This window comes from Tasmannia lanceolata, unplaced genomic scaffold, assembly GCF_043159265.1.
Source record: "Tasmannia lanceolata isolate RefF3 unplaced genomic scaffold, GAP_Taslan_0.1 ptg000012l, whole genome shotgun sequence".
NCBI lineage: Eukaryota > Viridiplantae > Streptophyta > Magnoliopsida > Canellales > Winteraceae > Tasmannia > Tasmannia lanceolata.
In genome coordinates this window covers 37,126,136-37,140,731 of record NW_027518689.1, presented here as the reverse complement: position 1 = coordinate 37,140,731, position 14,596 = coordinate 37,126,136, and the positions used below count along the sequence as shown (strand labels likewise).

General features: G+C 37.7%; 1 protein-coding gene across 2 annotated transcripts; it reads right to left on the bottom strand.

The window, feature by feature from the left end:
* Positions 1–208: 208 nt before the first annotated feature.
* On the bottom strand, positions 209–13,536 carry LOC143888059 (rab GTPase-activating protein 22-like). Of its 2 annotated transcripts, none has more exons than XM_077392350.1 (5): positions 13,188–13,536; positions 5,891–6,023; positions 5,698–5,747; positions 1,946–1,999; positions 209–1,689 (listed from the first exon to the last, which is right to left on the bottom strand). In XM_077392350.1, the coding sequence occupies exons 1-5, from the start codon at positions 13,424–13,426 to the stop codon at positions 465–467; spliced, it is 1,701 nt and encodes a 566-aa protein (XP_077248465.1). In that variant the 5' UTR covers positions 13,427–13,536; the 3' UTR covers positions 209–464. The 2 variants fall into 2 exon arrangements, with proteins under 2 accessions (XP_077248465.1, XP_077248466.1); XM_077392351.1 differs by having other exon boundaries at positions 13,025–13,330.
* Positions 13,537–14,596: the final 1,060 nt, after the last annotated feature.

Here is a 14,596-nt window from a genome sequence, read left to right as displayed (position 1 = left end):
AAACCAGGCCTTATTGCCGCTAAGACCCTGGTTATTTTGGTTTGGATTTTGAGATTGTGTCCAAAACTGATTCTGAGACTCAAAATTTCGTTACCAGATCAAAGAGAATTTTGGAAAGGTTTAGGAGCCATTAAGATGGGTTAGTGTCGATGAAAAATGGTGTTAATACCTACACGGTATGCAAGCAAAACATAATTCCACTAATAAATAGACTAGAAATTGGATTTTTTCCATTACTTTTTGGCTTTTTCTTCGCACCACTATGAGCATTTGGAATTAGTGATATCCAGATAACTATTACAACATTTAGTTGGAAACTTGGAATTGCTTCTTCAGAAGCAATGCTCTACCAAGCTAAGTAGAAACTTAGTGGGAAGAAAACCCAAATGGAGATTAAAAAGAAAGAAAAACAATAATCAGGAAAAAAGAAAGAAATAGCACTCCCAAAAGAAGTGAAATGAAACTCAGCTCTGTACTTTGTCATGGAGGGTCACTACCAGGGAATGGGCATCATCTAGAAGCTTCCAGACGTCCAATTGCCCAGCCATACTATTGCATTCCCTTATGATCTCATCCATACTACTATACTTCTCAATAATCAGTTTCCTCTTCTGCAAGACACAGGCCGCAATTGCATACAACAACAGATCGTCCGTTGGTGGGGCCCGCTGCCTAATCCTACCCCACGCCGACTTGCTTATCCCGACCCTGACTGCCGCCTGGTCCGCCCACATCACCTCCCACAAACACAAAGTCTGCTCAAAACTTAGCTCTCTCCTGAACAAAACCACCACCATCCTATAGACAAAGAAACAGTCCTCAGCTTGGAGCTTCTCCAAGTGTTTGTAGAGATGGGAGTCCTTGGACTTTATGATCTTGGACACTGTGTTTAGCTGCCTCCTAATACCCACCTCATCAAGCCTAAAGTTGTGCCTTGCTTTCCTCATGAAACCCACAAAGCACCAAAAAGCTTCATGGTCTTCCTCCAACACTGCGATTATGGGAGAAAGCAAATCACTCATCCCTTGACAGTACCCAATTTCTGAGTCATACATTGCGTAAGCTTCAAGGATGGCCACCAAACGAGCTGCATGATATATCCTACACGGCTCCAAGTGGTCGTAGTCTTTTAGTCCAACAGCCTTGGCCGAGCGCCGTGCCCTGCTCTCCTGAACTGCGGCTTGGGTTGGGGAATAAGGAATCCATTCCGCATTGGCACGTACTGCATCAAGGCGAATAATTCTCTGCCATGTGGCAAAGTCCTCGGCTGACTGGGCTTTGGTGCTTTTCATCTTGAGAGACTCTATCTTGGTAAGCTTGGGATCATTCTCTTCGCTCCCTTCGTTAATGGGGCCCATCTGAATGCTTTTGGATTCCTCCATTGATGATTCGCTGTCCGAAGAGTCTGTATCTACTAAGGGAGGATCAACACTAGTGACACCACTATTTTCTTCTTCTACAAATGACTTGGAGTGAGAGGCTTCCTCATCATCATCGGCACTCCCTATGTCGGTGGATAGTGACTGCCTCGCACTAACCACATCTTCAGAACCAGGAGAATCTATGCTCTGATTAAAACTAGTGCACTCTCCATAGCTACTGTCACCTATTTCCTTTGACTTCTTAAGACTCTCGTCACTACGCTTTAAAATACGCCGGCATTGTCTTCTCAGGTTCTCGTATTCTTTTCTGTATCACAAGAACATAGAAACCAGAATATTTGACATTTTCATAAATAGTAATTAATGGAATAAAGCTTCTGATCTCTCTCTTAACATCAATGCAGGAGAGATTCTAAGATTATAAGAAAAAAATACTGACCCATCAATCAGACCAATCAAGAGGAATATTTGCATGCAAGTTCCCTTTAGACATATTTCAAGTAGAATTGAAGAAAACAGGTAGTTTTGGAAAAAAAACACAAGAAGGGACTTGGTGTAAATACCTTTTCTGTGTTCTAACGGTATTTCTTTCTTCCTTTGAACTGTTTATATCATACCTGTGTACAACAGAAGGTGATTTAGTCAAAACTAATGAAAATAGCCTTGGTAAGTCCAGTTGGTAAAGTAACACCATAGGCATCATGGGTGACCAACAATTTTGGTATGGTATCATGACAGATTAATCGGGTGATTGTATGAATGCAAAATAAGCTTTCAATAAAAGAACACAGGAGTCACTCATTTCACCTGGACTGTCTAGGCTCTGAATTAAATAAATTCTTGGAAATTAAGATTAAATGCAATACTAAATTTTGTTATAAGTTCTGTAAACTAAATAAGAAAAGTAAACCCTGGGCTACATTGGTGCAGAAAATACTAGCACTGACAGCCACCACCAGAATTAAAAATTTAAAGAGAACTCGAAATTTAACAAAAAAAAAAAAAAAACAAGAGAACTACATATATGCAAACAGAAAAATGAGAATAATGTCCAATCTCTTGTTCACGTTCAAATAGATTTACCCATCTCGATTTACTCAGAAAAAGAGCCTTGGTCAGACACTAATTTGCATAATTTGTAGACAGAAGCTAATCCACCAACAAAGCCGGAATATAGAAAATTCTTTAGAAATGGGGGATTCACAATGAGGACAGGAGTCAACTCAGCATATGCCCCAAGGCCACGAACCACCACCAAGAAAAAGAAAGTAGGATCCAACTCAGTCAGTACTCGGAGAAATTTCTTTGGGATGATTAGGTAGATAACCAAAAATGACCCAGTTTTCGGATTTCAGCCAATTTCTCTTACATATGAGGGAGAGAATGGGTTTCCTTGGCATTATGCATCCACCCTGCCGAGTTCCCTGCTTTTCTTCCTCAAAAAATCAGAATAAAGTTCTCCATTTCTTCCTCAATCATAACATATTTTGCTACTTCATTTCACAAGGTCGAGAATTTAGGTTCTTTGACTGGTATATTTCCTTTCACAGCTAAGGGAATTTATGATGTCATAACATAGGACATAATATAGGGGAACATGAATAACATAGGAAATAATATACAGGCAACGTTATGGACATACTCCCTAAGACAGCACGAGTACTTGACATTTTGTGGTGTAGGTTACGCGTGGAGGGCGTGTGACTCAAAATACGATTGCTTGGGGCTGCAAGTCGCCAAGTCATAGTCTAGCAATGGATACTTGCTCATATTATTCATGAAATCAATGATTACAAAACGTAGTTATGTCAAATTTAACCATATTGTAAAAGAGGCCAATGAGTACTTAATTTGTAGGTGAGGACATGATTTTAAATTTCGGTTGTAATACCGAAATTTCGGATTTCAGCAGGGACCAAAATTTAAAGCCGAAACCGAAATTTAAAATTTTCAGCTGAAATTACGAAATTATAAGATTTTACCGAAATTTCCACCGAAACCAAAATTGCCACTGAAATTTCGGTGGCCAAAATTTCAAAATTAAAGTTTAACCATATTGTAAGAGAGGCCAATGATTACTTAATTTGTAGGTAAGGACATGGTTTTAAATTTCGGTCGTAATACTGAAATTTCGGATTTCGGCAGGGACCGAAATTTAAAACTGAAACCGAAATCTAAAAATTTTGACTGAAATTATAAGATTTTACCGACATTTCCTTCGAAACCAAAATTGCCACCAAAGTTTCGGTGGCCGAAATTTCAAACCTTGGGTGAGGATGGGTGTACGTAGGTCTGATCTAAGAATGATGTAAATGCTGCTCCTGTTATTAAACTTCTCTTCTTCTTCTTTTTTTCCCCTCTCATTCGATAAAATTCTAAATACCATTAAAAAAAGGGATATTGTTATAAGATTTGCCCTTGTTATTAAACTTCTCTTCTTTGTTTCTCTCTTTCGATAAAATTATAATTACCATTGTTATAAGATTTAGAACACATGAAAGGACCATCATACAAACTGACGGATGAAAGAGTATGAAAATGAAAGAACTAGAACAAATGAAAGGATTATTAGACATATCAACAGCTTCTTCCACTGAATTTTCTCTGCCATTTCAAAAAAAATAAAATCAACAGCTTCTTCCACTCACCCAACTTAGAAAATTGGTATTTTTTGTGATATTGGAAGCCTCCTAAGTTTTTCATCTTTGTTGAAAGTCATTTGATTTCAAAATTATGGATTTCAAGGTTCCAAGTCACATTGTAGCCAACTAGTCATCAAGCAGCAGTACAGTTATCCTCCCCATAAATGGGAGAAAGACTTCCACTCTATCCTTCTTTAAGGGTGCAATTGGGTGGTATGCAGATGCAAGCAAAGTTCATGAACAAGCCTCAATAGCATCATTTATATAATGGAAGTTTTCTGTAGACACTTCACTAATATTACAAAGCATGAAATATATTACATATTGGATTGTATATTATATGCAATATATACAAATTGCTATCCTATTTCATGCATAATATATAAACATATATCATTTTTTTATGGCTGTATATCATATACTATGTATAAAATTCATATATTATGTACTATTAATAGTGCATACTATGTAGGACAATTGCATTATTTTGTTTTGCTTATTGATGTAAAGAACAATTAAAGTAAGGTATTGTCTTTTCTATTTAATTAACAGATTATAAAGAATGAACAGTTTACCATAATTCTGAGAACAGTTTATCCTAATTCTGACTCTAACTGAACACTGTTCTGGTTGGACTAGAATAATCTGCTTGAAGTGTTTAACTGCAATGTGAGAGAAATTTACTGTCTCAATAGCATAGAATAATTCATAACAAGGTCATGAATTTTTTTCAAGGGTCGTAAATTAAATGTACAGTTTATCCTATTGGAAAATCCATCGGAATAGAAGATTGGACGTGACAGTTTTTTATTAAGAGATTCCATGTGAATTTACAGAGAAAATTTTGCTAATAACAATATCATACAAGTGTTCCGGACCGCTAAAGCAAGTTTATTCATGTAGTGGTGTTGAGAGAGGCATTTTTGAGGGTTTTTTTATCATCTCTCTCCTTGAAGGGTTGTTTAATGTTTTGCTGTTGTTTAGGTGTTCTTGACCCTCTTAGTCGAGGGTTTTCTTTTCTCTTTTTAATAAATTTTCACCATGCAAAAAAAAAAAAGTTTATTCAAGAAATATTATATCTTAGACATCCCTCTATGTTCAACTCCTAGGGCATCTTTCCATTTTACATGTTATTCTTTCAGGAGATGAGATTAGAAAATTAAACGGAGTGGTATCGTATTGAAGAGAATCGGAATAACAAACATAAATTTAAGTGGCATAGAGACTATTAAAAAAGAAATAGCGGACTAGCATGCAGCCAGATATCAATCTAACTGAAAGCACTTCTTTTGAAACTGCAAAATATCTACAATTTAGCCGACACTTTGAATTTATTGTTGACACACTTGTCGTGTACGACACGACACCCATGTCCACACGTGTCGACACTCCTTTAGACACTGTTAAATGTATTGCTAGAAAGTGTCAATAACTTTAAATGTATGTACGTGTACGAGTATACCCCTATTTCTAGATGTTTAGGGGTTACATGTCAGATGCCTTATATCCGTGTTGAAACTCGTCACATGAATCCGTGTCCACAAATCATGATTATACGTACTTCGTATTTTAGCCGTGTCCATGTCCACAAATCATAGCAAAATATAAAATCCGCAAGCTTATAATCTAATACACATGGCAATGATTCAAAAAACTAAAGGCTTGAATCTTACACTCCAAGGAGAAATGGCCAAACCTCTGACCTAATGCTTGGATCAACACCCTGCACCAGAAATAGGAACAATGAGAGTACAACTCCAACAGTAACACATACAGACAGAATGAGAGACCTGGGAAAACACAATGTAAATAATCCAATGCTATAACAGAAAAGAGCAAACCAATAAGCGAAGTGTGATAACTCACCCCACTGCGAACTTTTTTCAAAAATTTCACTTCATCTTGGAGTTTACCATCGGGTGAAAATAGACTTTTCCATTGTCGAGGTAGAAGGGCATGCTTTCTTCTCCTTCGTGACCATGGTGATTTAAGACTACCCCTGAAAGTTATGGCAGCAACATCAGAACCAAAAAATAAGTCATCAAAAAAGAATAATCAGTAGGTACAAAACACAATATCCAGAAATAAGTAAAGATTAAAGAGATCACGGGAAAAACGGGACAGATTCACAGTTGGAGAAAATGAGATCTAGACATCAGAATATCTAATTCCAAAGTACAAACATCCATGCAAAACCAGTGTTAAAGAAATCCCAATACAACCACACAGAGTACACAAAAAAGGATTAAAATCTTCTTTGGCGTACTCTATGGAGCTTGTTTAATGCAATCTTTTTCTTTTTTAAGAAAAAAAGAAAGGTGACACTCATTTGAATTGCGGTCCAGCGCATATAGGGCCTCAACAGCTATCTGCCCACTTAAACACTAAATTTTGCAATAGTGCAGAGAACCAAGATGATTGTTCAATATTCCATGCTTCATTACATCATTCCCTCAATGTGTATTCCTGACTATTATCCTAAAGGCAATGTACACTCATCATTACCTTTTTTTTTTAATGGTATGTAAACTCATCATTACTATCGATACAAAATAACCAAATCATGCAATCAAACTCTCCACAGAACTCACTTGATGAACACTCCAGAATTCCACTTCACAGCAAAGGTACACACATAAACTGAATAGTTGTTCAATAAATGTAATTATATGTAGATGTACTACAATCTAGAAAACAAAGGTGACAATACACTTTCTGATACCACCTTGAAAGAAGCTCTATGCATGGTTTTAAATTTCCACAGAAAGCGACGCATAACGATAGAAATGTTTCTGTTTCCATCTCTATAGAAACATATACCGAAACCGAAACCTCGGAGAATAGTGGCAAGTAGTGTTTGGTAGTGCGGCATAGACCAAGAGAGGAGGGGAAAAAGTAGGGTGTCCATTACCTATATATATAGTGTTTGGTAGTGCGGCATAGACCCAGAGAGGAGGGGAAAAAAGTAGGGTGTCCATTACCTATATATATATATATATATATATATATATATATATATATATATATATATATATATAGAGAGAGAGAGAGAGAGAGAGAGAGAGAACACCATTCCTAAGAAATTTCAAGCAAAATTCCACCTTTTGTGAATTTTGGCTTGGATGTTATGAGGGGACACGAATGCCACATAAGCAGACATGCAATAATCACCCAGGAGACATCCCAGGGAGTTCAATGCTATATTGGCAACCAAACGGGGAATTTTGCTGATGTGGCACCCAAATGCCAAGCAAAATCCCTAAGCCTCCCTGGCTTTTTGTGCAACGAAACACACCCTAAGTGTATAGATTACATTATTTAGGTTGTAACTTGGAAAAATGTTATTTTTAGTTTGAAATTTCAATGGAAATCCAATAGAACTACGAAAATGTTTGGAAACATATGTAAATGATAGAAATTTAAGATGAAACTTCGGCAAATGCTAGAAAATATTTATTTTATTTAAAAATAAGAAAAACAATTAATTTCTTGTAAAAATTAATAATAAATAATATTTAAAATTATAAGAAAGTACAACATATGATCATTAAAAAAAAATTATTTTCATTTAGAGTATTAGACTATACGAGTAAGTGCTACATAATTATACTTATATGAATTGCAGGCGAACTGTGGTGCTTGGATAATGTATAAATATTTATATGAATTATAAGTAAAATGTGATATGTATTGAATTATCAGACATGCACGATAGTGTATGCCATTAGGTGTTCGATGTTGTTTAACCGTTACGAATAGCTTTTTTACTAATTTGACGGTTTTTTAGTGTGTATTTGTGCTTATTCTAGCACTCCCTGAAGTTTCATCTTAAATCTTCGTCATTTGCATGTGTTTTCACACTTTTCCGTGATTTTACAGAATTTCCACCAAACTTTCCATCCAAAACCGACATATTTCCATTTCCGACACAACTAAAATGCATACCGAAACCGAAACATGAAACCTTGGCCCTACAACATCTACTAATTGTGTTGCATGACCAGCAATAGATCTACAAATATCATCTCATTGCTAGCCATACTCCATACATCACCTCTAGCAACAAATTAATGATGATTTGGACATTTTATGAGCATTTCTAGCACTATCTCAAAACTTTTTGTCCCAATTGTCAACTCGCCCCAGTTGACTCCCTTTTACCTTGGCTGAATTCTTGTCTGTGTCTGCATTTTTCCTACCTAGACAATCAAAAACTCCTTTAACTCTCTCGAGTTATGACAGTGTCAACCAAGTACTTGGTCGCACAGGGTCAAATTGACTAGAATTTGCATTGGCTGTGTTTTGGCCCGCATCCACATTTTGAAACACTGCTTTCTAGAAGACAATTCAATAACATTTTATTCATTCCATTAGGATAACAAGAGATCTTATAATCTTGAAATTTCAGCAGTCAATGCAAAGATATCAATTATAAGAACTCCTAAGTGTGCCCAAACTGACTCCTATAAGAAAAGGATAGAGCTTCATGATGTATTCACTCAATGATCAGTCCCCTTGTTTGAGTTTTTTAACAAATTTGATGAAGATCCCTTGCATAATTGATGAGAAGAAATGTCCATCGCAGCTTTGACTTCATCTTATCCCATGGATTAATTTTATCCTTCCACGAAGAAGATGATTTTTTTTTTCTGGGAAATGATATCAGCACAACCATGTTTTGTTATTTGCGCTAATGCATCTTGTCTTTTAGTGTTTCAAGAGCTGTCAAAAGGTTATTACAGTTCCTAAAAAGCTCTTACAAGCCATTTTAAAAAGAAAAGATAAACTAGGACCATGCAGTTACTAAAACATGGTTGTGCTGATATCATTTCCCTTTCGTTTTGAATGGTTTCGACGAAGAAGATGATCAGCTTGAACATTGCCCCACAACACAAATGCATGTCCCAAGAGCTTGGTTGCCGCCAATTTCTCCAATTGGTCAATTAAGTATTTATATTAAAAAATATTCCGCACTTTACTCAACCAATCCAAAAACCATCAACAAGTGAATTTCCATGAAATTTCAAGATGTACCTGGCTTACCTCCACTTCTGATTCCCACTTCTCCTAAAAATCGTAGTCAAAATTTTAGATATTCATTAGCAGTGGCTGCCAACCCGAACGGGGTTGGCACGTCGGCTAGCATCGTGGGTTTGCTCCACATAGACGCTAATTAGAGTCCCCTCGGAGTTACACGATGCACGTGGTTTACGGGTGATTGCGTGCATCCATAGGGATTAGTCCCACCCTAAAATGGGGTGGGGATACCCTATGTCATAAAAAAAATGGCGGGGGCCGCCGTTATTGGTTTGGGACACCGTGCGGATAAAGTTCACCACCAATGTATCATTGATCTCCAACTCCAACCTCTGAAATCCTTCAATGCTGGAAAGTTATATGCTATTCTCTAGCAAATGAAGTTGTCTCTTCCCGTACCTTCCTAAAAATCTCCGGTGAATGAAGCACTTCTCTTCCCGTTCTATTTTCTTCTCCGTCAAACAAGTTATTTTAGGGGTTGAACCCAAATTTTCTTGAATCAGACCCTAATTTGGCCGAACCTAAATTTTCGTAGTCGAACCCTAATTAATCTAGAAGAACCCAAATTAAACCAGTCAAACGCAAACTAAACTAGTCGAACTCAAATTAACCCAGTCGAACCCAAATTAAACTACTTGAACCCAAAGTTTTCAGTCGAACCCAAATTGACCACGTCTAACCCAAGCTAACCCTACTCAAAACCAAATTTACCTGGTTGAACCCAAATTAAGCCTAATTGAACCCAAATTGACCAAGTCGAACCCAAATTTTCTAGTCCCATGGAAATGTTGGGTTTGACTTGGGAAATTTTGGGTTTGACTAAATTAAATTGGGTTTGGAAAATTTTGGGTTCGACTAGGTTAATTTGGGTTCGACTACATTAATTTGAGTTCGAATTGTGTTGGGAAAAATTTGGGTACGCCAAGGTTAATTTGAGTTCATCTAGGTTAATTTGGGTTCAGCTAGGGAAATTTGGGTTCAACACCTAAAATAACCTGGTTGAATCCAAATGTTAAGCTCGCCGACAAGGAAGTTGCCTTCGAGAACCAAAAGAAGCGGGAAAAGGTTGAAATGTTGGGAAGCCAAACCTTCAGATGATTCAGCTGGAAGTGGTGTGAAGGCAACGGTTGAACGGCCGGAGAACCAGAATATGCCGGATACAAACGATGCTAAAGCAATCCCGGAGGGCTTTGTTCTCGGAGATTTTTGGAAAGGTATGGGAAGAGACGACTTCCGGCGCCGGAGAAGGTACTCATTCACTAGAGAATAGCAAAGAATCGGGGGAGACGGTCTTCGTTCGCAGAAGAATAGCATAGAACCGTAGGAGGTCTTTGTTCACTGGAGAATAGCACAAAACAAGAGGTCTTCGTTCGGCGGAGAATAGCACAAAACCGAAGAGAAGCTCTTCGTTCGCCGGAGACTTTTCGATTCAACTATGTTAACTGTTTGGGTTCTTCTAAAATATGTAAAAGGAGGAAAAGTTACGAAGGGACATTTTAGTCTTTTTCTTCGGTTTTTTTGGTACGGCAACATTTACACATGTTTTGTAAACAAGTGTCATTACGATGTGAAATCCTCAACTTTTCAAAAAAAATTGTCCTTTTATCCTAATATTATCCATCAACTGGATAATATTATGCACGAGAAATTGTCCTTCTCGTGCATAACTTGCACGAGAAGATAATGACAGGTACAATTAAGTGCCTCCATCAAGATTTTCATATCTCAGCTCATCTTCATGGACTTGATCTTCATATCCCAGCTCTTCTCCATGGACTTGGTCCAGATAGATGCCTCAAGAATACAGTAAAATATACTACTTATATACTTCAATTTAAGTAAGGTCTCCGTAGCTTCAGGAGTTTTCTCGAGTGAACCATGTGATCACAAATTCATTGTATCCCATAACCATTGCCATTGCAAGGATGACTAAGTCGACAACTTCTCACACTCATGGTGGTTGATGTTGTCACAAATTAATTGTATCCCATAAACATTGCCATTGCAAGGATGACTAAGTTGACAACTTCTCACAATCATGGTGCCTGATGTTGAGCTCCTAACATGAAGAAAAATGATGTTGCTTTGTATCACCTTAGAGATCACTGGTTCCTTGTCCTTAATCGCTTGATCTACTTCCAAATAAAAATGAACCCAGCCTCCTAAAGACGGTAATTTCACTTTAATAATATGATTGAGACACAGCGAAAAACCCTTGCCTGCAACTTCCTGGAATGGCATACGTTTGCACATTCCCGGCATACGTCTGCATATTCCCAGCATGCGGCCCTTCTAAACCTAGCCTAAACCTAGTAGGAATATCCTTGTTAATCAAATCACATATTTTAGGATCCAAAACACTAATTTCCACTCATCTTTTTCACCCTTAACATCCCTTCCATAGGTCCGTCCTACATCGGTTTTGTATAATAGCGAAGTATTAGTCCTTCCTTCAATCGTCCTACGTTAGAGGCAAAGGTCTCCGTTAGTATTATAACACTCTTAAAGGGAGGCTCAATGCCAATTAGCCCCTCACGACTGACTTGGAGATCCAGTGAAAACAAAGATAATTATTTCAAGTGGCCAAATTTCTGTCTGGATTGTATTCTGACTGCCACGCAGCACAGAGGCATGGCCAGAAGATCGATACACAATGAGCTTCTTCATTGTAATGGCAGACCACATACACATAGAGGACTACGCATCCAGACACAGGCATTTGTATATAAAGAAGAAGTCCCAAAAAATAAAAAAGATAGCCTCTGAATCCCTAGACTTGAGAGGAGGCAAGAAGGACTGTTTTAATCTTGCATACAGAAATAATATAAGAAATGGAAGGTTCTACGGAAGATTGAATTGCTGCATGTACCACCAGAACCAAGAAATATGTCATACATAAGTTTCTAATAGTCTTAGGCTTAGTCATGTACCAATAGATGTCAAAGATTACCATTCAAAGAAAAAAATGTCAAAAATTACCAAGTCCGGCATCAGATGAAAGGTTTTTTTTATAATCAAGACATTCCCTAGGCTTGAAAAATACAAAGAAACTGACACCAGCTAAATCAAATTTTCTGAAATCAGCTCCCGAAGGAAAGCCCTGCGGATTTCAATATTCAAACGTCTAACATGAGACAAACATGAGTAACTGGCAGAAAACAGACATTTGGGATTCTTTCTGGACATTTTGGCCTATAGTTTAGTATCCCAATTTGGATTTTGACTCCAAAACTGAATATTGGACTCAAAATGACTCAAAATCCAAATCGAAAATTGCCTAACCGGTTAATTCGTCTATCTTCATTGATGGAGATCATCATCTTTAACTTGATACCACGCCAATAAAAATAAAATAAGAAGAAACAAAGAAAGAAAGAAGAAGATGCTGAAATATTTGGACAAAACCACACAACCCAGTTCATTCTTAACACTAATGTCATTCAACAGCATGAAAAACATAGACTTGATTGAATCGAGACAAAAGACCCACCCCAAAACAGTACACAAAATCGCTTAACAAGGATTTCACAAGGAAACCGTGTCTAAAATCTTAAATAAATAAGAAAAATAACAGTAAAACAGCCCACACACACACACCATCATTTAAAAAAAAAAACCCACAAACTATATCTACAGACGCATAAGCAAATTCACATAAAAAATAAAAACAATAATCATGTCATCAAACTATTTCCAAACCAAATCCCATCTCAAAAAAGTAAAAAAAAGAAGAAGAAGTAAAACACTCCAAACACACCAAATTTATAACAACAAAAATTTATAACAAGGAAAGGATCAGCAAAAAAGGGGATCAAGATCTCAACCCAAAACTGAAAAGAGAGAGAGAGAGAGAGTGCAAAGGCAAGATATGGAGAAGTAGGAGATGGGATCTGACTGGGAAAAGTCTTCAAAATAAGTTTGACAGAAGATCAAAACAAAAAAAGGGGAAATAAAAAGACTCACCGATCAGGAACAGGATAGGAGGATGAGGTGACAACATAAAGAACCGATCGTAAATGAATCCATGACGAAGAGGAAGGCGAGGTTTGGGTTCGTCTGAGGGCTCTCATTTAGTTAAAGGGGGTGTGTATTTGGTAAGAAGGGGGGTGTTATTATTAATTTTTACCTACGGGAGTAGACGAGAGTGGCGGCCAGGGCAAGCCCAGCCATGGCCGTCACGCCGATCGCTATTCCGTTCACATTCCAATTCGCCCAAAATCCGGTACCACCGCCGATAAAGCTTCCGCTCTTCCCGCCGGTACCTTCAACAACGACGATGACTCCATCATTACCGGAATTCGTGAATAACATGAGACTCTCAATAATTTTACTAAAACCTAGCACGCGAAATCCCCCTTCCACCATCACCTGACCCAACAACACTCTTTCTATCTCTCTCCCTCTGCTTTACCCTTTCTTTTTCCCCCTTTTTCCCTCTCTCCCTCCCTCTCTCCCTCTCTCTCTCTAGAGGACCGACGACTTTAGAAAATGCCTATATCTGTAGACTTTATTTAGTGAGCTTCTTTCACAGCGAGAATCCCATCTCTGTCCTTATGCCGTATGGTATGGGGAGGGGTAGTTTTGGCATTTTCTATGAAAAAAAAGGCCAGAAATCAAGGGAAAGATTTTTCCAATGTGTTGAGAGGATATTAGTTCGGTTATACTCTTCTTTTACCATTTCAGTGTTCAGGAGTTTATTTTTAAAATCGTGCAATCCTTTTTAAAAAAATACAGTATATGGGCCCACATGAATGCATGATCTCAAGCATTCATTTTTGGGTCCCAGCCATAGGTAGGCTGATCCAAAAATGAGGGTTGTAGTGTGTGAGAGATATTCGTTGGATGACCCAATTTCTTGAAAAATATGTGCATCCATCATATAGTTAGGCAATTTCGGAGAAAGCCAGTTCGTGGCTCACTTTTGCAGGAGACAACAGCCACGTAGCCTCACTTCTTAATAGATTTTGTCTTATTCCTCTAATTCATGTGATGTGGCTGTTGTCTCTTGCAAGTTGCAAAAGTGAGCTTTCCACAAATTTGACTAGCAAATCTCTTATCAGGGATGGCTCATTCATCACTATCTAATCTCATTGGACAATCTTAACCTTCCAATTTGTGGTGCATTAGATGAATGGTGTAGATCATCGTACACATGGAACAGATCAAATCACTAGCACGGAAAAGAAGAAAACAAAGTTTCTAGGCACCGTTAACTTTTTCTTGGTTTGTAACACATGTTTTCATGGTGTTGGGAAAAAGTAAAAGATAGAATTTAGGAAAAATTACATTTACACCCCCTCTAGTTTCTGACATATCTACTTCCACCCCTATAGTTTAAAACATGATAAATACACCCCTGTAGTTTCAATTTGTATAAGGTAGCCCCCCTCAGTTGACGGTCCGTCCACAGATTGAAGGGTTAGGATGATCTGATGGAGCTGATTTTTTGGGCACACCCTATCTATGTCCAGGACCCATACCCAAATCTAAATACTACCAAAAAATCATCCAAATAATGTGAGCCCACATTGTTTG